At 44.5% G+C, this 24,025-nt stretch overlaps 1 protein-coding gene across 1 annotated transcript in view; it reads left to right on the forward strand.

Moving 5' to 3' along the window:
* Positions 1-20,459, forward strand: part of ADGRB1 (adhesion G protein-coupled receptor B1) — a 132,221-nt gene extending 111,762 nt beyond the window's left edge. Inside the window, 4 exon segments of the mRNA XM_032222333.1 lie at positions 2,074-2,217; positions 9,621-9,696; positions 18,468-18,570; positions 20,412-20,459. Coding sequence (XP_032078224.1) covers positions 2,074-2,217; positions 9,621-9,696; positions 18,468-18,570; positions 20,412-20,459 — 371 coding nt within the window.
* The last annotated feature ends 3,566 nt before the right edge of the window (positions 20,460-24,025 follow it).

A 24,025-nucleotide genomic window follows, 5' to 3' on the forward strand; every position in this document is an offset into this window, starting at 1 on the left:
CATTCAGCAAAGGCCTGGCAAACTGTCTTTCAAAGGAGTATTTATGACGACAGACCTTATCTAGCTTGGAAAGCTGCCATGTGAATATTTGCCAAATGAAGAGCTGTGCAAGGAAAGACGGGGCACAGAGTCTCTGAGATTCACGGACAGATCTTCACACTCCTGAAACGAATCTAATAACCGAACAAACAATTTTTTTCCTGCAAAAGCCCACTCCCCTTTCGCTCCTCTTTTTTTTCTCTGGGAAGAGCCAATCACCTTCCACCTGGTCTACCCTGATTTCTGAGCTGTTCTTTTCTTCTGGCAGCTCCGCGCATGCGCACACTGGGAACAGGCTCCAGCTGTTCCTCTGCCTCACTGCTGTCTAGCTCCATAGGCACCTGATCACTGCCAGATGGTCTCGGCCCCGTCTCTGCCTCTGACGCAGAGCCCTCATCAGAGCCTTCCCCAGCCTCCAGGATTGGCCCATCTTCCTCCCCAACCTCCCCACTGTCCAACTCTGCTGCCAACTCCACTGGCCACTGGTGGGCCACAACAGTAGGATGCAAATACTGGGACAATGGATCCCTTCCCTTTATCCAGAGATAGCTTTCCGATGAAGGATTACTCAGCTTCTCCGAACCAGGGCAAGTTGAGGTCAAACCACAATGAGAGTTTTGACCCATTTTATGTTTATGGGAGAAAGAGATTCCCAGCAGGTTTGATTTATGCCTCCCCTGGCAGTTTGCACAATAAAAATAAAAGCAAAATAAACCTAATAAAATATAACTATGCTGATGGGCAGGCAAAAGGCAATTTTAAAACCCACCTCGTAATATAAGAACGGCTTGGAAGGGTTGCACTGCAGCCTGCACCAATGTGCGATTCTCACTGGTAGAGGTGAATGAAGTCGTAATCGGAGGCATGCAAAAATGGAGAGAGGGGAAGTGGTTAGGAGAGCACATCTGAATATTCTTCAGCGTTTGGGGTGTAGATGGATGGTTTGGGCGGATTCGTCCCTACTTAATAATTATTAACTGTCGAGGGATTTCTGGATAGTGGAATTGTAGTTTTTTGGGTATGAGTGATCCTAATGAAACAGGTTGCGTCAGCTGTTCATTATGTGCTATGATAATTGGCTTTGAATTTTCTTTCTTTCTTTCTTTTGCTCTTGCCCTTCCTTTCTTAATTTTTTGTCTTCTTTCTGTCCTTCCCTTCTCTCTCTCTTTCTTTCTTTCTTTCTTTCTTTATTTCTTTCTTTCTTTCTTTCTTTCTTTCTTTCTTTCTTTCTTCTTCCTTTCCCTTCCCTTTCTTTTTCTTTTTCTTTCTCTTTCCCTCTTTCTCCTTTCCTTCCCCCTTCCCTTCTTTCCCTATTTCTTTCTTATTCTCCTCCTCTCCCTCTTTCTCTCTCTCTTTCTTTCTTTCTTTCTTTCTTTCTTTCTTTCTTTCTTTCTATCTCCCTCCCTCTCTTCCTTAATTTTTTCTCTTCTTTCTGTCCTTCCCTTCTCTCTCTCTTTCTTTCTTCTTTTCCCTTCCCTCTTTCTTTTTCTATTTATTTCTCTTTCCCTCTTTCTCCTTTCCTTCCCCTTCCATTCTTTCCCTCTTTCTTTCTTACTCTCCTCCTCTCCCTCCCTCTTTCTTTCTATCTCCCTCCCTCCCTTAATTTTTTCTCTTCTTTCTGTCCTTCACTTGTCTCTTTTTCTTTCTCCCTCCCTTCTCTCTTTCTTTCTTTCTTTCTCTTTCTTTCTCTCTTTTCTTCTTTCTCCTTTTCTTCCCTTCTTTCTCTCTTTTTTCTTTCTCTCTCTTTTCTTTCTCTTTTCCCCTCCCTCCATCCTTTCTTTCTTTCCTTTATTTCTTTCTCTCTCTCCCTCCACCCCCCACTTAATTTTTTTCTCTTATTTCTGTCCTTCCCTTCTCTCTTTCTCTTTCTTTCTCCTTCCCTTCCCTCTTTCTTTCTTTTTCTTTTTTCTCTTTTCCTCTTCTCCTTTTCTTCCCTTCTTTCTCTCTTTCTTTCGTTCTCTCCTCACCTCCCTCTCCTTCCTTCCTTCCTTCTTTCTTTCTTTCTTTCTTTCTTTCTTTCTCTCTTCACTCAAGTTGTCAGTATCCAGAAGCTGCCTGTTAAGGCAGCTAAAGCTCTCACTTTCCCTGTCAAAGGCTGGCGAGGAATGGTGGATTGGGCTCGCAGTGCAGAAGACAAGGTCACGTTATCGAAAAGTATCTTCTCCACAGGAGTATCAGGTGAGGCTAAACGGAGCACTTCCTCAGGGGAATGCCGTCTGTTTCTGCTTTGTAAACTTTCGTCCTTTCTTGTTACATCCTTTTATTTTTGCATTTAAAAAACACCAAATATTTATTTAAGGAGAACTCAAATCTTAGACCACCGAACTGAACTTGGAGTTACATAGTAGAACTGAATAAGAGAGTTGGGAGGGACCTTGGAGGTCTTCTAGTCCAACAGTTGTCCCAAAGTTGTCATCAAAATGCTTTTTCAAAAGGTAACTGGACTTTCTTGTTTGTTTTTTCCCCGCTGGGAAATGTTTTGTTTCTCATCCAAGAAGATGCTTCAGTTCTGAAGAAGCTTCTTGGGTGAGGACTGTAACATTTTCAAGGAAAAAAAACAAGCAAGGAAATCCAGTTGACTTTTGGAAAAGCACCTTTGGGATAACCAAGCTCAGAAAGCATCAAGGACCCCACAGTTGTCCTCCTCCTCCTCCCCCTCCCCCTCTCCCTCCCCCTCCTCCTCCTCCTCCTCCTCCTCCTCCTCCTCCTCCTCCTCCTCCTCCTCCTCCTCCTCCTCCTCCTCCTCCTCCTCTTCCTTCTTTCCCCTGCAAACCTCACTCCTTTCTATCTCTGGTGATGCTACCTAGCTGGGTCATGAAATGTGCGCAAGAAAACAACTAAGCTTAGACAGAATAGAATAACAAATAGGAATAACAGAGTTGGAAGGGACCTTGGAGGTCTTCTAGACAGGAAATTTCTCCTCAGTTTTAAGTTGCTTCTCTCCTTGATTAGTTTCCACGCATTGCTTCTTGGTCTACCCTCTGGTGCCTTGGAGAATAGTTTGACTCCCTCTTCTTTCTGGCAACCTCTGAGATATTGGAAGACTGTTATCATGTCTCCCCTGGTCCTTCTTTCTATTAAACTAGACATACTCAGTTCCTGCAAGTGTTCTTCATATGTTTTAGCCTCCAGTCTCCTAATCTTTGTTGCTCTTCTCTGCACTCTTTCTACAGTCTCCACATCATTTTACATTGTGGCAACCAAAACTCACTAAGATATCACAAAGGAACCCACGGCTTACATCTAAGTTTCAAATATTCTCTTCTATTGGTACATTATCAATCAAGTAGGTCTAACAATTAGGAACTCACAAACAGAACATTGTATTCTATTCCATTCCATATTTATTATTCTGTTCTGTTCTATTCTGTTCTTTATTCCAATATTCTATTCTATTCTATTCCATTCCATTTTTATTATTCTATTCTATTATGTTCTGTTCTATTCTATTCTTTATTCCGATATTCTATTCCATTCCATTATATTTTATTCCCATTCTACATTCTATTCTATTCTATTCCATTCCATTCCATTTCATTTCATTCTTTTTTCTATTCTATTCTATTCTATTCCATTCCATTCTATTCCATTTTCTTTATTCTATTCTATTCTATTATTCCATTCCATTCCATTTTTATTATTCTATTCTATTATGTTCTGTTCTGTTCTATTCTATTCTTTATTCCAATATCCTATTCCATTCCATTATATTTTATTCCCATTCTACATTCTATTCTATTCTATTCTATTCCATTCCATTCCATTCCATTCATTCTTTATTCCATTCTATTACATTCATTTTATTCTATTCCATTCTATTCCATTCCATTCCATTCTATTCTATTCCATTCTATTCTATTCTATTATATTCTACTCTACTCTATTCTATTCTATTCTATTCTATTCTATTCTATTCTATTCTATTCTATTCTATTCTATTCTATTCCCTTCCTGTCCTGCACGGACAGAGTTAATATCTGAGTTCTCTTCGAACTACCTGTAATCTGAAATTGGGAGCCCCCTTTTCCCAAGCTCTTCTCTACTCCAAATAAGCGTGGAAGGTCAGGCCCTCAATGAGGCTGCCGAGGCTCCAACGTTTGTCTCTGGTGACCTTCCCTTTCACAGAAGTAATTGAGAGGAACACCATTATGGGTGCCCGGTGAATGCTAATAGCCACTCTGAGAAATTGCAAGGAGGGAAGGAATAAAGCTGCTTTATTATGGAAGGGCGGGCAAAATATTAAATGTAATTTAGATGTGGACCATCGTGGCAAATTTCTAGGTCGGTGGGCAGGTGGGAGATGGGGAGGCAGGATTAGACTAGACTAGACTAGTTTAACAGAGTTGGAAGGGACCTTGCAGGTCATCTAGTCCAACCCCCAGCCCAAGCAGGACACCCTACACCCGTGATGCTGAACCTGTGGCCCATGTCCCCAAAGTGGCACGCGGAGCCATGTCTCCCGGCATACACAGCCTTGCCTGTTTGTTTTCTGGGTGTCTGGCATGCATGCATGCATGACGATCAGCTGTCCTTCGTACACGGCAGTGCTGAAAACTGCTGTGCACATGCGTGATGGCCAGCTGATTGCCGGGTGCGCTGCGCGCCAGAACTGGGAAGTTCAGCTTTTCCAAAGCACGATCCCTTCACGAGCGCAGCAGTGCCAAAAACTGCCCTGTGCATGCGTGCCAGGCCAGCTGATCGTTGGGTGCGCATGCTTGCTAGAAACCGGAAGTTTGACTTTTCCAGAGCGCAGCTCTGACAAGCGCACGCACAACATTTCCATGCAACCTTTTCGGCACTTGGTGCCAAAATAGCTTGCCATCACTGTCCTACACCATTTGAACACGTGTGGAAGTGTGAGACAGACAGCAGCAAGCGTTAACACAAGCAATGGGGGAAGCCACAAAAAAGGGGAGCAGGGAGGGGTCTGTTGGCTGCCAGTGGCCCATCGTGCATCCAACCAGCACCCCAAGAGTAATCTAAGGATCCATCCCTGAGGATATCGGATTGATAAAGAGATAATGGATGGATGCTGATCAAGGAGAGAAGGAATTAAGGAGAAACTTCCCAACAGGGAGGACAATTAGCCAGTGGAACAGCTTGACACCAGAAGTTGTGAGTGTTTCATCACTGCCAGTGACGTGCGGTGAGCTTTATGGCTGGTGAGGCAGCTTTTTTAGACTTGTGGACTTCAACTCCCAGAATTCCACAGCCAGGCGTGCTCAGTTCCGATTTAAAGCGACAGCACATTTTTCCCCCTTGCAAAATTAGTTTTCCCATTCTTTTTCTTCTCCCTCCCACTCCTTCCTCCCTCTCTCCCTCCCTCCCCCCCTCTCTCAAACAGACACACGCACACAGAGAAGTTGGACCCCTCTCTCACTCACTCACTCTCAAACAAACACAGAAGTTGGATTGGATATATTTTCCAAAGGCTTACCCCCCCCTTCCCCTGCTGCCTTCCGATCGGAGCCTTTGATTGCAGGTGAATCACGTTGTAATCAGTGAAGCTGGGCTTATGTACTTTTATCCAGCTCTCTCTGTGTCTGTGTGTGTGTGTGTGTTTGAAAAGGCAACGTGGTTCTGCCAGAGCTCTGAGTCAGACTGAGCTAGTTGCTCCCAGAGAACTCTAAAAAGCCTCTAAAAATGCCCTCTACAGGAGGCGAGAGAACACCTGCCTCCTTTGCATACGGATTTTTTTGCTTTTTAACCCTTGCTTAACTCTTAAAAGGCGAAAAATTGCTTATGCACAGGAGGCCCCTATTTCTCTGGCCTCCTCCTATAGTTAACACTAAGCACTGTTCCAAGTCACTGTGACTTGAAATCTGGCAGCAACTACCTCGGCTTTAATTATTTTTTAAAAATTCTTTAAAATTCTTTCCTTTTCCTCATGACTGGTGAGGCCACGCCTCCCCTGCCTGGTGAGCCCACATGCACAAAATTTTTCGGGCGCTGAACCGCTAGTAATCCACCCCGGTGCAAACAACCAGATGACTGCAAGGAATGTAAATCCTTCCAATCTCCACCATTCAGTCAGAACTGAAGGAGCTTCTCAGATGGGAAGCGAAAGCTCCTTAAGGGAAAACAAAGTCCAGTTGCCTCTTGAAAGAGCACCATTGAGACGTCCCATCCAATTGTCCCCCCGTAGAAAACGGCTGACAAAACGCAGCCTGCCGAACAGGCTCGACGGGCCCTCGTTTCCCACAACAATCCTTCCCAACTTCTATTTCTGAACAGTATTTGTCCCCGTGGACCGGGGTCCCTTCCACGACACGAGTTTCACAACTCTGCACAGCGCGACGTAATGGTGCTCCAGTCGATACGTTTTTTTAGCAAAACATAAAACCGAAGAGGCGCTTAATTGGAGCAGCAGTGCTACAATGGGAATAGACGATCAGAACTCGTGCGAGCCGGATAGTTGGGGCTGCTAATTGAAAAGGGACTGAAGTACCCTCAATTAATGCGTAGCGGAAGCTTTCTTGCATTCCCAAAACAACGCGAAGAAGTGACTCCAGCTCAAATCGCATTAGAACCAAAGCCAGCAAAAACTTTCTTCTTTTTTTAAAAAAAGTTTTTTTTTAATTAGATAAACATAAAAACGTTGGACATAGTGCGATATTTCTGGCAAATGGCTATCCAACATCTTCTTAAAGACTTCCAGTGTTGGGGCATTCACAACTTCTGAAGGCAAGCTGTTCCACTGATTCATTGTTTTCACTATCAGGAAATTTCTCCTCAGTTCTAAGTTGCTTCTCTCCTTGATTAGTTTCCACCCATTGCTTCTTGTTCCTGCCTTCAGGTGCCTTGGAGAATAGCTTGACTCCCTCTTCTTTGTGGCAACCCCTGAGATATTGGAAGACTTCCTATCATGTCTCCCCTAGTCCTTCTTTTCATTAAACTAGACATACCCAGTTCTTGCAACTGTTCTTTCAGGCTTCAGGAGAGTCACAAATCTCGTAGAATAGAATAGAATAGAATAGAATAAGAGAGTTGGAAGGGACCTTGGAGATCTTCTAGTCCAACCCCTGCTCAAGCAGGAAACCCTACAGCACCTCAGTTAAATGGCTATCCAACATCTTCTTAAAGACTTCCTGTGTTGGGGCATTCACAACTTCTGAAGTTGTTCCACTGATTAATTGTTCTCACTGTCAGGAAATTTCTCCTCAGTTCTAAGTTGCTTCTCTCCTTGATTAGTTTCCACCCATTGCTTCTTATCCTGCCCTCAGGTGCCTTGGAGAATAGCTTGACTCCCTCTTCTTTGTGGCAACCTCTGAGATATTGGAAGGCTGCTATCATGTCTCCCCTGGTCCTTCTTTTAATTAAACTAGACATACCCAGTTCCTGCAACCGTTCCTCATGTGTTTTAGCCTCCAGGCCCTTAATCCTCTTTGTTGCTCTTCTCTGAACTCTTTCTAGAGTCTCCACATTTTGTATGTTGCGATGGGATTTGCATCTGCAAAGCAGCAGGGAGATATAATTGTCCTGCAGGTCCAAAGAATTGCAATTATCGCTGGGCTGCTAATCGTATTTTATTTCTCTTTTGTATCGTCTTAAATCTTTCAACTGTTTCGATGATCGTTTGCAGCCCATGGCCTCTGGTTTGAGATGGGTGGCTGTGCAAATGGAGGACCAGGAGTGACATGATAGCAGTCTTCCAGGGAATGAGGGGTTGCTACAAAAAGGAGGGGGGGGTCAAGCTATTTTCCAAAGCTCCTGAAGGCAGGACAAGAAGCAATAGATGGAAACTAAACAAGGAGAGAAGCAACCTGGATGCCAGCGTTCCAAGTATCATGTAGAATTAAATCAGAGTCCAAGGCAAAACTATCCTTAAAGTTCCAATTTAATAAATCAGACATCTTGGCCTTATGCTATGGAATCACAATGCTGGAAATGACACCAGAATCCCACCCAGTTAAAAGTTCATGATCTTGTCCCCACACCCACAAATCCATCACACGGTCCAATCTTCTTCGTCCACGCTGGCATCCACACCCAGCTGCTTCCGGTCAGGTGTCAAAGTACGGAGACAAAGGATGACCTTGGCTTCTAGTAAAGAATGAAAACAATACATTCCACAGTCCTACTCCTGTCTATTCCCCCCTCCCATCGACTATACTAATGAAACAGCATATTGAAATAAGAGGAAGTGTGGCAGGCCAAAATTCTAAAAGGAATATAATTGCAGGCCTGACACTGGAACTAAGGATAAACTTCCTAACAGTGAGGACAATTAATAACCGGTGGGACAGCTTGTCACCAGAAATTGTGAGCGCTCCATCACTGGAGAGTTTTTAAGAAGAGACTGTAGAACTATCTGAAATGGTATAGGGCAGGGATGCCTAACCTTTTTCGGATCATGTGCCAAACGCAGGCAGAGCGCAGGGGGGTCGTGAGCAGACCCATAATGCTATGTGTGCAACACCACCCCCTTGTACATGTGCATATAACCCCCCCTTTGCACATGCATGTGTGACCCCCACCCACTCCCATTTTTTGACCTGCATGGACCCATTTTTTGCCCTCCCCAGGCTCCAGAGGCTTTCTAGGAGCCTGGGGAGGGCAAAAACAGCCCTCCCCCCCTCCCCGAGGCTCTCCGGAGCCTTCAGGAGGCTTCCTTGAAGGTTCCAGAGCGCGAAAAACGGCCTACCACACAAACCAGAAGTCTGTTTCCGCACTTCCTTTATGCTCATTGGATGGTTTTTCTCTTCCCTGAAGCCTCCAGAGGGCGCCATCACGGATATAGGGTCTCCCGCTTCAGCAGAGGGTTGAGCTAGAAGACCTTCAAGGTCCCTTCCAACTCTCTTCTTCTGTTAATTAATCGGTGGGACATCTTGCCTTCAGAAGTTGTAGGTGCTCCAACACTGGAAGTTTTCAGCAAGAGACTGGACAGCCACTTGTCTGACATGGTGAAAGGTCTTTTGCCAGAGTGGGGGCTGGACTAGAAGACCTCCAAGATCCCTCCCAGTTCTGTTACAGGTAGTCCTCGACCTAACGCCACAATTGAGCCCCAAATTTCTGTTGCTTAAAGTGAGACATTTGTTAAGTGGGTTTTGTCCCATTTTGCAACCTTTGTCGCCACAGTCGTTAAGCGAGTCACTGCAGGTGTTAAGTTAGTAACTGGTCGTCAAGTGAAACTGGCTTCCCTGTTGACTTGGCTTTTTGGAAGGTCACAAAAGGGGATCACGTGATCCCGGGGATGCTGTGTCCGTCATAAATACGAGTCAGTGGCCAAGGGCGTGAATTTCAATCATGTAGTCACGGGACACTGAAGGGGGTCGTATGACATTGGGAACCCAGCCGCGGTCGTAAGTATGAACCGCTTGCCAAACCGTCTGAATTTTGATCCTGTAACCTTGGGGATGCTGCAGCCAACAGTTGTTAAGTGTGGAAAACGATCAGCCGTCCCATTTTTCAGTGCTGTTGTCATCTTGAATGGACAAGCCTGAACAAACTTTTGAAAGTTGAAGGCTGTCGGTATTCTGTTTAAATAAACAGCTCTCCTTTTTTCTCCTTTGGTTCCTGTTGTTTCTCATTCTTTTGCTCCACTTCGTCCTCACTCTGCTTCCTTTGTTGCTTCTTCACAGAGACAGATGACTCCTCCGTCTTTGTGGTGGGCACGGTGATTTATCGCAACCTGGCTGGCATCCTGGGCCTTCAGAGGTAACTGGAGATATGTGTTTGTGTGTGTGTGTGTGTGGATGGATGGATCAGAAGTGGGTTCGCACCGGTTTGGACTGGTTCAGCCGAGTAGGTAGTAACTCGGCCGGACACACCCCCAAACCGATTCTATCGGCTCTTGCTTTATGCTTCTGCACATGCACAAAAGCAATTTCCTTACTATTGCGCATGCATGCATAGCACGCCTGCATTGCACCCCTCAGTGAACCAGCAGTAACAGAAGCTGGAACCCAACCCTGGTATGTATCTATCTATCTATCTATCTATCTATCTATCTATCTATCTATCTATCTATCTATCTATCTATCTATCTATCTATCCATCCATCATCTATCTATCTATCTATCTATCTATCTATCTATCATCTATCTATCTATCTATCTATCTATCTATCTATCTATCATCTATCTGTATATTTATCATCTATCTATCAATATCTATCTATCTGTCTGTCTGTCTGTCTGTCTGTGTATCTATCATCTATCCATCTATCTATCTATCTATCTATCTATCTATCTATCTATCTATCTATCTATCTATCTATCTATCATCTATGTCTGTGTATCTATCATCTATCTATCATCTATCTATCATCTATCTGTCTGTCTGTCTGTCTGTCTGTGTATCTATCATCTATCTATCATCTATCTATCTATCTATCTATCTATCTATCTATCTATCTATCTATCTATCTATCTATCATCTATCTGTGTATCTATCATCTATCTATCATCTATCTATCTATCTATCTATCTATCTATCTATCTATCTATCTATCTATCTATCTTTCTGTCTGTCTGTGTATCTATCATCTATCCATCATCTATCTATCTATCTATCTATCTATCTATCTATCTATCTATCTATCTATCTATCTATCTATCTATCATCTATGTCTGTGTATCTATCATCTATCTATCATCTATCTATCATCTATCTGTCTGTCTGTCTGTCTGTCTGTGTATCTATCATCTATCTATCATCTATCTATCTATCTATCTATCTATCTATCTATCTATCTATCATCTATCTGTGTATCTATCTATCTATCTATCTATCTATCTATCTATCTATCTATCTATCTTTCTGTCTGTCTGTGTATCTATCATCTATCCATCATCTATCTATCTATCTATCTATCTATCTATCTATCTATCTATCTATCTATCTATCTATCTATCTATCTATCTATCAGTGGTGGGATTCAAATAATTTAACAACAGGTTCTCTGCCCTAATGATTTCTTCAAACAACCAGTTCACCAAACTGCTTAGAAAGTTACCAATCGGTTCTCCCGAAGTGGTGTGAACTGGCTGAATCCCACCACTGGTATGTATGTATATAAGCGAAGAATGAGAGAGGTGGTGGAAATATTTATTTATTTATTTATTTTGTCAAACATTTACAAGATAACAGGTATAGGTATAAACATGAACACAGGAAAAAATGGGTACGAATAAATGGGGACAGTAGGACAGGGACGGTAGGCATGATGGTGCGCTTATGCACGCCCCGCTTTACCGCCCTCTTAGGAATGGGGTGAGGTCCACAGTAGATAGTTTAAGGTTGAAGCTGTGGTGGGTTTGAGGCTGCAACAACGGAGTCAGGTAGAGCATTCCAGGCGTTGACCACTCTGTGGCTGAAGTCGTATTTTCTGCAATCGAGTTTGGAGTGGTTGACCTTGAGTTCGTATCAATGGATGCTCGTGTATTATTGAGGTTGAAGCTGAAGAAGCCATTGACACGTAGGACGTTGTAGCAGGCAATTTTGTGTACTATGCTTAATCGGCATAGTTCTAGGTTGTCCAAACCCAAAATTTGAAGCCTGGGGGCATAAAGTATTCTATTGTGAGCAGAGAGACATCACCCTGCCAACAAAAGTGTGTATAGTCAAGGTGATGGTTTTCCCAGTTGCAATGGATGGCTGTGAAGGTTGGCCAATAAGGAAGGCTGAGCGCCAAAGAATGGAGGCCTTTGAACTCTGGTGCCGGAGAAGACTCCTGCATTGAGTCCCTTGGACTTCAAGGCCATCCAACCGGTCAGTCCTAGAGGAGATCAACCCTGACTGCTCTTTAGAAGGCCAGATCCTGAAGAGGAAACTCAAAGACTTTGGCCATCTAATAAGAACACATTGGAGAAGAGCCTCATGTTGAGAATGATGGAGGGCAAAAGAAGAAGGGGACGACAGAGAAGGAGGTGGCTGGATGGAGTCACCGAAGCAGCAGGCTTGAGCTCAAATGGACTCCAGAGGATGGTAGAGGACAGGAAGGCCGGGAGGAAAGTTTTCCATGGGAGTCGCGATGGATCAAACACAACTTTGCAACTAACAACAACATTGTGAACAGAATATATTATTATATATAGCCAAGTAGATGATCCGTTGCTGTGTTTGGAATCTCAGCATGGCCGGCTGGGGAATTCTGGGAGTTGAAGTCCACCCATCTTAGAGTCACTAAGGTTGAGAAACATTGTCGTAAATGTCTCCCCATCAACGTTTTTCTTCTCTCTGGCTGAAATTTAGCCACATCATCAGGACCTCAGCCTGAGAGGACATCTCTGTGGATTGTTCAACACATCCTTCTCTAATTCTTCATTGCACATCGTGCTTCACTGCACTGCAGTGGCTGTTTCAGCAACGGTTTGCTGAGTCAGATGGACTGAACCTATAGATCCAAAAGGCCCTTTGGAGAGATCTAAAACCTCACTCCACGGCAGAGAGTTGGAAACTCTTGCTCTTTCAGTCAGAGCAAGGAATCCACGGTGCATCCTAAAAGCTGATCCAGTGATCCCAAAGGGATCTGCAGATCCCAGTCCAATAACACTACAGCTGCCTCTATTTTTGCAGACTTCAGTAGGGGGATTACTGTCTACGGGTATCATGAGCATGAAAAAGGAATCGTAGCTGAAATCTCCTGCTTGATTCTCACATTGTAGGAAGTTATCACTAGTCCATCTCCTAGAACAGTGGTTCCCAAACTTGCCAACTTTAAGACTTGTGGACTTCAACTCCCAGAATTCTCCAGCCAGCAGAAGGAAGAACACACTGGAGAAGAGCCTCATGTTGAGAACGATGGAGGGCAAAAGAAGAAGGGGACGACAGAGAAGGAGGTGGCTGGATGGAGTCACCGAAGCAGCAGACTTGAGCTTAAATGGACTCCAGAGGATGGTAGAGGACAGGAGGCTGGAGGAACATTTTCCATGGGGATGACGATGGGTCAGACAGAACTTCGCAACCAACAACAACAACAAAATTCAAATCTCAACAAACAACTATTCAACTCCTATATTGGCTGAATCGTCTATAACTGTGGTTCCCAAACTTGGCAACTTTATGACTTGTGGACTTCAACTTCCAGAATTCTCCAGCCAGCAGAGCTGGCTGGAGAATTCTGGGAGTTGAAGTCCACAAGTCTTAAAGTTGCCAAGTTTGGGAACCACTGTCCTAGCAGAATGAAATATTCTAGGAAATATTAAAAAGGCAGAATATTATGTTTACCAGGATGAGAAAAGGAGAAACGTGTTTTAAAGGCAAAGCAGCTCCCTGCCCCCTTCAGCTCCAGGGTGATGGGATTAAGACATGATAGGATTAGCCCTCTACCCATCTCACCAGATGGCACCTGGGAAGATTGCATCACCCAGCAAGGATCAACCAAGCCTGGGACTCAGGACAGCCTACAGAGTCACCCCTGCATGGCCCCATGGGAGTCTGACAACCAATCAGAATAACAAGCTCAAATTCAAAAGCCCAACAGAGGGTATAAAACTCAGCATCTCCAGAATCTCTTCCCACTTTTTTTGGCCTGGACTTCAAACCATGTGATCCTGCCCACCATTAAACCATCTTTCAAAGCAGCCTCCGTGTTTCCAGTATCTTTTTCCCCACTTGGAACTGAACCCAGATAGGCATTTCTTCCAACAACTGCAAATCCATGAACTGCCTTGGGTCCTCCTCTCAGCTGGAATGCAGAGATTGATACAACCCACCCACCCCCACTAGAGAGCAATTGTAAATTCCAGGTCTCCAAACTCCAATCGATAGGTGGAGTTGTTTATAGACATGGGGGTTTTACTCCACAGTTCCTGGTTTTCCAACCTGCTTGCGTAGTCAATTGATAGTATGGTTGATGGCCCCAAAGGGAGGCTAAAAGATAGCTTTCTTTTCTTGGCTTCAAGAAGAAATAAAGATGGTTGATGTGAGAGAACAGCAAAGAAATAATTAATCTCAGGGAAGAAGGCAGTGATGAGGTTGGGCAATTATCAAGAAGTCCCAGGTTGCAAGTTAATGAGAGGGATAGAATCCAGATCACGTGAAGTGTTAATACCACTTTATAAGGCCTTGGTAAAGCCACACTTGAAATACTGCATTCAGTTTTGGTCACCACGATGTAGAAAAGATGTGGAGACTCTGGAAAGAGTGCAGAGAAGAGCAACAAAGAGGATTAGGGGACTGGAGGCTAAAACATATGAAGAACGGTTGCAGGAACTGGGTATGTCTAGTTTGATGAAAAGAAGGACTAGGGGAGACATGATAGCAGTCTTCCAATATCTCAGAGGTTGCCACAAAGAAGAGAGAGTCAAGCTATCCTCCAAAGCACCTGAGGGTAGAACAAGAAGCAATGGGTGGAAACTAATCAAGGAGAGAAGCAACTTAGAACTAAGGAGAAATGTCCTGACATTTAATCAGTGGAACAACTTGCCTCCAGAAGTTGTAAATACTCCAGCACTGGGTGTTTTTAAGAAGATGTTAGATAACTATTCATCCGAAGTGGTGTAGGGTTTTCTGCCTAAGCCAGGGGTTGGATTAGAAGATCTCCAAGGTCCCTTCCAACTCTGTTACTCTATTCTAACTGTGGCAGGAAAGATGATAAAGTTGACCAAAACTCACTCAACAAATGTCTCGCTTAACAACATGAATTTTGGGACTCAGTTGTGGTTGTACATTGAGGACCACTTGTCCCCTGGACTTCAGGAAGAACAAGTTCTTGGGTGCTGAGCCAATCAAGGCTCTCTGGTCCTTTGAGATGACAACCATCCACAGAAGCTCACATACTTTGGGTACGTGATGTGGGCAGCTGATGGTCTGGAAAAAACCACGAGTGAAGCAAAAAGAAGTCAAGAGTGGAAGGACAAAATGACATCTTGGTGTCGTGTTTGCTGGATAAGCTTCACATGGTGCTGGAGACCAGCTGAGATGGAGAACATTGGACCATAAACTCCACAAGAGCCGGATGTAGCTGAGTGCCACTGCACCGACTGGCCTCTCTTTTGGGTCAAGATGAACCCACGACATGAACAAACGTTCGTTTCTGAGCCAGGCAAAGCTGTTTGCATGGAACATTTGTTTTTAATATGGAATTTTCATAAGAATATTGGTGTGTTTCTTTGTTTACAGTATCCCTCAGTTGGTTTGAATGACAAAGATCCCATTAAGGCAACTTGCAACATTAAAATCAATAAGGAAGACAAGGATGTTAGCAAAGTTAATAGTCTCCAGTTAAAATCTCCCTGAATCTTCCTTTCCTTTCCCTTCCTTTCCCTTCCCTTCTTCATCCATTTACTTCTCCTTTCCTTTCTTTCCTTTCCCTTCCCTTGTTCATCTGTTTACTTCTCCATGTTTCCTTTCTTTCTTTTCTTTTCTTTCCTTCCCTTCCTTTACCTTCCCTTCATCCATTTACTTCTCCTTTCCTTCCTTTCCTTTTTCTCCCTTCCCTTCTCTTCCTTCTTTTCCTTTCCCTTCCCTTTCCTTCCCTTCTCTTCTCTTTCCTTTCCCTTTCTTTTACCTTTTCTTCCCCCCTTCCTTTGTATATTTTTTCTTTTTTTTCTTTCTTTTTTCTATTTTTTCTTTCTTTCTTTTCTTCCTCCTCCTCCTCCTCCTCCTCCTCCTCCTCCTCCTCCTCTCTTTAACAATATCTTTACATAGCAAAATAGTGGAGACTTTACCACTCAGCTCAAGGCATTCCAAAAAGATCACTAAAGTCCTTTCCCCTTATTGTAAAAAATGGTGTATTTTGTTTTTATGGTTAATTTTTCATCACTGACAGACTGCATGATCTTTATTTGTCCACATACTGATATGATACCTTTGCATCATTCTTTATTTCCTTTTATTCCCTCTTTAAAAAATTTTTTTTAAAAAAAATATCTAAAAACCAGGCAGACAAATGTGATTTCAGGTTACTAATGGCGATCTTTGAGGTATTTTTTTTTTAAAAAAAAATACTAGCCACGAGGGAATCTGAGAAATCCAATTTACAAGGCATTTCATAAGCATGAATCTTTCTTCTTAATGGTCTCCAAGAGAGGCTCGGAGGGATGATCTTAAATTAATGATAGGGATGATATTAAATGAGAGTGATGGTATTAAAATAATGGTAATAATATGCGTGTTCTTTATTCTCTAATGTTGCTCGGCATGTGTAGGCATAGTTTAAAACTCCGCAGGCTTAAGCACACAATTTTGGAAAGTGTAAACAGCACACTCTGCTATTTTGATCTGATTTTCCATAAAGTGTAATACATTTCAGGACTGTTGCACCCTCCAAAACATCCAGTTTTAGTTGCCATGCTATAAAAAAAAAAAGATGTTGAGATTTTGGAATAGTGCAGAGAAGAGCAACCAAGATGATTAGGGGACTGGAGGCTAAAACATATAAAAAACAGTTGCAGGAATTGGGCAGGGCTAGTGACATGAATGTGCCACTTAGCCACTGGAATGCGGTGGCTCAGTGGCTAAGACACTGAGCTTGTCAATCAGAAAGGTCAGAAGTTCGGTGGTTTGAATCCCTAGTGCCTCATAAGGGAGTGAGCTCCCATTACTTGTCCCAGCTTCTGCCAACCTAGCAGTTTGAAAAATGCAAGTAGAAAAATAGGAACTACTTTGGTGGGAAGGAACAATGCACCATGCCCCTTCAGCATTTAGTCATGCCGGCCACATGAGTATGGAGACGTCTTCAGACACCACTGGCTCTTCGGCTTTGAAACAGAGATGAGCACTGCCCCCTAAAGACAGGAACGGCTAGCACATATGCGCAAGGGGAAACTTAACCTTTACCTTCTAGTGACGTGAAAGCAGTCTTCCACTATTGGAGGGGCTGCCCCACAGAAGAAGGGGTCAACCTGTTCTTCAAAGCACCCGAGGGCAGGATAAGAAGCAATGGGTGGAAACTAATCGAGGAGAGAAGCAACCTAGAAGAAATTTCCCGACAGTTAAACCAATTAACCAGTGGAACAACTTGCCTCTGGTAAGTTGTGAATTCCCTAACACTGGAAGTTTTAAAGAAGAGACTGGACAACCATTTGTCTGATATGATCCTACTTGATCATCTAAAGCCTCCAATGATGGAGCCACCCACAGCTTCTGGAGTCAAACCAATTAATTGTTCTCACCGTTAGGAAATTCCTCCTTAGTTCTAGGCTGGTTTTCTCCTTGATTAGTTTCAAAGTAAGAATAACAGAATCACAGAGTTGGAAGGGACCTTGGAGGCCTTCTAGTCCAACCTCTTGCTCAAGCAGAAGATCTTGTGTCATTCTAGACCAATGGTTTCCACCCATTGCTTCTTGTTCTGTCCTCAAATGCTTTGGGGAATGGGTTGACCCCCTTTTCTTTGTGACACACCTTATATCAGTGGTGGGTTTCAAAAATTGTTCGAACCTACTCTGTGGGTGTGGCCTCCTTTGTGGGAGTGGCTTGCCACCCATGTGACCGGATGAGAGTGGCTTGCCGCCCATGTGACCGGATATGAAATTATGAATTAGTACTTAATTCATAAGGGTCAGTCCAAGTAGCTATTCAGAAAACCAGGGGTGTTCAAACTTGACAGCTTTAAGACTTGTGGACTTCAACTCCCAGAATTCCTCCTCCAGTCACGTTGGCTCAGGAACTCTGGCATTGAAACATGCAAGTCTTAAAGCTGTCAAGTTACAAGATCCTTGCACCCCTAACCCCATTAGAAAAAAAACTGGGGGTCTTCAAACCTGACAGCTTTAAGACTTGTGGACTTCAACTCCCAGAATTCCTCCTCCAGTCACGTTGGCTCAGGAACTCTGGCATTGAAACATGCAAGTCTTAAAGCTGTCAAGTTACAAGACCCTTGCACCCCTAAACCTTTAGAAAAAAAAACTAGGGGTGTTCAAACCTGACAGCTTTAAGACTTGTGGACTTCAACTCCCAGAATTCCTCCTCCAGTCACGTTGGCTCAGGAACTCTGGCATTGAAACATGCAAGTCTTAAAGCTGTCAAGTTACAAGATCCTTGCACCCCTAACCCTTTAGCAGTGGTGGGTTTCAAAAAAATTTGGAACCTCTTCTGTAGGCGTGGCCTGCTTTCCGGGTCCACTGGTGGAACCTCTTCTAACCGGTTCGGTAGATTTGACGAACCGGTTCTACCGAATAGGTGCGAACTGGTAGGAACCTACCTCTGCCTTATATATTGAAACACTGTCACCCCCCTACACTTCTCTTCGGTTGACGTATGCCCATTATGCGGAAAAAGGAGGTATAAATCCTTTGTAGGAGTCACTCAAAGGACTGTTTTTCTGTTGACCACTTTGAATACTCTTCCAACTTCTTTCAGTTTCGAAAGTTTTATTTTCTTTTAAAACAAACATTTCATCATTCCTCAATCAGTGAGACATCGGAGTACAATTTTTTTGTGTGTGTCAAAATAATTCTAGTTTACCACCAAATTCTTGCCTAGCCTAATGTATACCCCTCTTCCAACTTCTTTCATTTATCTGTTTCCTTCCTCCTCTCTAGGAATACCACAATACTCAATTCCCGCATCATCTCCGTGACTGTCAAGCCAGAACCTCAATCCCTAGTCGCCATGATGGAAATCGAATTCTCCCACTTGTACAATGTAAGCCATCGTTCCTGCCTGGGGACCACTCAGAAGGGAAGGATTTTGGGTGGGAAAAGAACTTAGATCCTGAACCAATTTTTCTCTCTTTGCTGAGTGCAGTCAGTGGTGGGATTCAAATAATTTAACAACCGGTTCTCTGCCCTAATGACCAGCTGGGTGGGTGTGGCCAAGGGGTTTGACAGGCAACTTGGCTCAGTTTCGGGCCCCGGCTCTGAATCCTTGGTGCTCTCTGAGCTTGGTTGTTTCCTTCCAGATGTTCCCTTATCCAGCTATGCGCACTAAGTGTGCTGATGATGCTACCTACTTGGGGGAATGAAATGTCTGCAAGAAAACAACCAAGCTCAGAGAACACCAAGAGTCTCACAGTTCTCCTCTTCCTCCTTTTTCACTTTCTCTTCCTTCTCCTCTTCCTCCTTTTCTCTGCCAGCCCCACTCCGTTCTAGCACTGAGGATGTTACCTATTTGGGTCATGAAAGGTCTGCAAGAAAACCCCCAAGCTCAGAAAGCACCAAGAACCTCACAGTCCTTCTTCTCCTTCTCCTCTTCCCCCTCTTCTCTGCAAGCCCCTCTCCCTTCTAGCACTGAGGATGTTACCTAGTTGGGGGAATGAAACATCTGCAAGGAAACCACCAAGCTCAGAGAGCACCAAGGACCCCACAGTCCTCCTTCTCCTTGTTCTTCTCCTTCTCTTTCTCCTTCTCCTTCTGCTTCTTCCTTCTCCTTCTTCTCCTTTTACTCCTCTTCTCCTCTTCTCTGCAAGCCCCACTCCATTCTAGCACTGAGGATGTTACCTAGTTGGGGGAATGAAACATTTGCAAGAAAACAACCATGCTCAGAAAGCACCAAGGACCTCAGTCCCCTCCTCCTCCTCCTCCTCTTCCTCCTCTCTGAAAGCCCCACTCTCTTCTAGCATTGAGGATGTTACCTAGTTGGGGGAATGAAACATCTGCAAGAAAGCAACCATGCTCAGAAAGCACCAAGGACCTCAGTCCTCCTCCTCCTCCTCCTCCTCCTCCTCCTCCTCCTCCTCCTCCTCCTCCTCCTCCTCCTCCTCCTCTCTGCAAAACCCTCTCCCTTCTAGCACTGAGGATGTTACCTAGTTGGGTCATGAAACATCTGCAAGGAAACCACCAAGCTCAGAAAGCACCAAAACCCCCACAATCCTCCTTCTGCTTCTTCCTTCTCCTCCTCCTCCTCCTCCTCCTCCTCCTCCTCCTCCTCCTCCTCCTCCTCCTCCTCCTCCTCCTCCTCCTCCTCCTCCTCCTCTTCTCTGCAAGCCCCACTCCCTTCTAGCACTGAGGATGTTACCTCATTGGGTCATGAAACATCTGCAAGAAATCCACCAAGCTCAGAGAGTCCAAAGCATCCCAACCATGAGCTACAAATATGATCTTCTATGGCTTCCGAGGTCTCTCTATCTGTGCTGATCTCAAGTAAACACCTACTGCACATTTTCCATTTGCCTATCCTTGATAGATACCTTTTATAAAAAAAATCAGGAGGAAGCCACAGCCTTTATGGTGGCCTAAAATCCATAAACAATGTCTATTTTTTTTTCCATTCGAGCAGAGCATCTAAGCTTGTGTCGCACTAACCTTGATTTCTAACCGTGTTTCCCTTGGCGTAGAAGCTGACACATCCCATCCTGTCATTTAGAATTTTGTCAGGAGGAGATGTCAAAATGTAGGCTTTTGAGGCAAGTTGGAGGACACACACACACGTTCCACAAACACAGATGAAGGGACTGCATGATTGAGACGAGGATCACTCTGTGAATCGCACTCCGGTTGATTATTTATCTCTTTTCTCTCTCTCTCTCTCTCTCTCTCTGCAATCAGGGGACCACAAATCAAACCTGCATCATCTGGGATGAAGCTGATGTGTAAGTCAAGTGGGTTTCTTTGTGTGATTGTTTTTGATTTGGGGGGGGGGGGGGAGGCAAAAACGTATTTTCTGGGCAAGAGTTGCCCTTGGAGGAAATGGAAGCTGGGCAGATGTGGTCTTCACCGTTCTCTCCCATCCCTGTTGATTTGGAGTGACGGTTCCTGGCTAAGGTCACATCACCATACGCCAGGGGTCCCCAACTATAGCAGTTAGCAATAGCAATTAGACTTATATTCCGCTTCATAGGGCTTTCAGCCCTCTCTAAGCGGTTTACAGAGTCAGCATATCGCCCCCACAGTCTGGGTCCTCATTTTTACCCACCTCGGAAGGATGGAAGGCTGAGTCAACCTTGAGCCGGTGAGATTTGAACCGCCGAACTGCAGAACTGCAGTCAGCTGAAATAGCCTGCAGTGCTGCATTTAACCACTGTGCCACCTCGGCTCTTATCCCGGTCCATGGTCCCATGCTGGGCTGTGGCCCGTTGGAAACTGGGCTATGTAAACCGCTGACGAGCACGTGATGCTGCATTATTTAAAGGAGTACATGCGTGCAAAACCATCCCCTTTCTGCTCAGAAAATTTGAGGACCACTGCCACACGCTAAATACATTGCCCGATGGTCTTTGTCCCCATCATTTTTGTCTGTAGCCATTTCGGATTTGCAAAAAAAAACAAAACGAAAACAACAGCAGCAAATCCTATTTGAGCATTCCTCAAGGCTGACTCAGCCTCCCGTCCTTCCGAGGTGGGTCAAATGAGGACCCAGATTGTTGGGGGACCAAATAGGCTGACTCTGTAAACCGCTTAGGGAGGGCTGTAAAAGCACTGCGAAGCGGTATATAAGTTTAAGGGCTGTTGCCATTGCTATTCCTCCAGACTTTTGAGCACCAAGTGACAAGTAAACATAAGACACCTCAGCCAAGCTTCCATCCTACATTAATGCACTGTGTTAACACGAGAAAGAAATAGCAAGAGTTAAATGCAGAGGTTGGGAAATATATCTGGTATTTATGGGTTTTTTTTTAGAAGAGTCTATGACTGTGATGGTAAACCTATGTGTTCTGGCCAGCTGGCCTCTGTGGGCACTGGAGAATTGGAAAGTGGCCTGGAAATGGTCAAAAACCAGATGTTTTCTGGTCCTTTTTCATGCTATTTTTTGTACTGTTTTCTGGCTCTTTAACAGAGCTCCAGAACCTGCGAAGGCCATTACAAAAAGGACTCAAAAAGCAGCTTGAAAACAGCCCCCAAAAGAAGCCAAAAGAAGGCATGTGCATGCCGGGAAGTTGGTGTTCGGGTTTCCGGTTGCTCCAGTGCGTACACATGCGCACATGTTCCAGTTTGAGCACTCAGTGCCGAAAAGGTTCACCATCACTGATCTAGGAAATGCATTAGGCCAGTGATGGCAAACCTCTTTTGGCTGCCGTGCCAAAAGCAGGGGCAGCACAGGGGTGTGTGTGTGTCATGCGCCAGCATGCCACACCTATAATGTTATGCATGTGACACCCCCCAGTGTGCGCGCATGTGTGCGATCAGCAACTCCCCTGCTTTTGCCGTGGTTTTTTCACCTTCCCCAAGCTCCAGAGGCTTTCTAGGAGCCTGGGGAGGGCAAAAACAGCCTCCCTCCCACCTGATGCCCTCTGGAGGGTGAAAAATGGATCTACAGGGTACCTGTAGTTCAGGAATGGTGACTTCCGGTTTGTCCGTAGGGCCGATCTTCGACCTCCGGAGCCTTCAGAGAAGCCTCCTGAAGGCCCCTGAAGGCTCCGGATGTTGAAAATCAGCCCTATGGACAAACCAGAAGTCACCATTCCTGAACTTCCAGGTTTCCCGTAGGTCCATTTTTCGACCTCCAAAGGCTTCAGGGACCTTCAGGAGGCTTCCCTGAAGGCTCCGGAGGGGAAAAAAACGGCCCTACAAAGAAACAGGAAGTGACTTCCGGTTTGTCCGTAGGGGTGATTATTCACCTCCGGAGGCTTCAGGGGCCTTCAGGAGGCTTCCCTGAAGACTCCAAAGGGTGAAAAATGGCCGCAGGGCTGTTTCTCATCCTCTGGAGCCTTCAGGCCCCTGAAGTCTTCGAAGGGTGAAAAACGGTTCTATGTGCAAACCGGAATTCCGTTCCTGAACTTCCGGTTTGCCCGTAGGGCTGGTTTTTCACCCTTTGGAGGCTGCAGGGAAGCCTCCGGAGGGCAAAAAAACAGCTTCAAAAGAAGGCCGAAGTCAGCTGACCAGCATGCACATGTGCACTGCCTCGGGTGCCCTGACAAATGGCTCCATGTGCCCCCTGTAGCATGCGTGCCATTGGCTCGCCCGTGACCCGTCAAAACCGCGGTCCACTAAAGCGCGCCCGATTAAAGCGCGTACCTGACATCATCATCAGCGCGACAAATAAAATTAAAAATAAATTAAATTAAAATTAAAATTAAATTAAAGCAAGCCGATTCACATAAAGGTAAGGGTTAGGGTTAGGGTTAGGGTTAGGTTTAGGGTTACATTAAGCATTAGGGTTAGGTTTAGGGTTAGGGTAAGGGTTAGCGTTAGGTTTAGGGTTAGGTTAAGGGTTAGGTTTAGGGTTAGGTTTGGGGTTAGGTTTTGGGGGGGGGTTAGGGTAAGGTTTTTGCTTTAATTTTAAATTTACCGCTCACAGCGCGATGTTTTCGTCGCGCTGTGATGACATCACATACGCGCTTTAGTCTACCGCGGTTTTGTGGTGGAACCGGCTCGCCATCACAGCATTAGGCTCCAAACCTGGAGAGGATCTTCCTTAGGAACGTAAATCAGGGGGGAAAAAATGTTCAACGGCTTTTGTGGCCATTTTCTTTTGGAGAGTGAGGGAAAGACTTTCTATTGAGTTCAGTTTCCGAATTGCATAATTTTTAAAAAGGTCGATGCAGCCGGTGTGGCCTTCACAGCTTCATAGCAAAGGTTCCACCTAAAATTACAGATGCTGTTCAGGTGATTTTGGAAGTGGAATGCCCCCTGTTGGAATTCTTTCTTTGCCTTCGTGTGTGTGGTGCATGTGCGTTAATGCATAGGTAGAAAGGACACATTTCCTTCATAAGCTCATCTGCATTTAGATGGACACTTAAGCTGTTTAGCTACTAATGGTTTTCTATTTTTTTTTTCTCTTTTTGATTTAACAACGCTGGTCTGGGCGAACGGTTAGTTTCTCCTCAATCACGTCCCAATGTTTACACTCGAATTGGACATGACAAACAGGAACCACAGAGGCAGTGATGGGATTCAGGCAGTTCGCACCTGTTTGGAAGAATCGATTATTAACTTTCTAATCAGTTCGGAGAACTGATTATTAGCTTTCTAAGCATTTCAGAGAACCGATTATTAACTTTCTAAGCATTTCGGAGAACCGATTATTAACTTTCCAAGCAGTTTGGAAAACCAATTATTAACTTTCCAAGCAGTTTGGAGAACCAATCGTTAACTTACTAAGCATTTTGGAGAACCAATTATTAACTTTCTAAGCATTTCGGAGAAACAATTGTTAACTTTCTAAGCAGTTTGGAGAACCGATTATTAGCTTTCTAAGCATTTCGGAGAACCAAGTGTTAACT

Source organism: Thamnophis elegans, chromosome 8 (assembly GCF_009769535.1).
Source record: "Thamnophis elegans isolate rThaEle1 chromosome 8, rThaEle1.pri, whole genome shotgun sequence".
Lineage (NCBI taxonomy): Eukaryota > Metazoa > Chordata > Lepidosauria > Squamata > Colubridae > Thamnophis > Thamnophis elegans.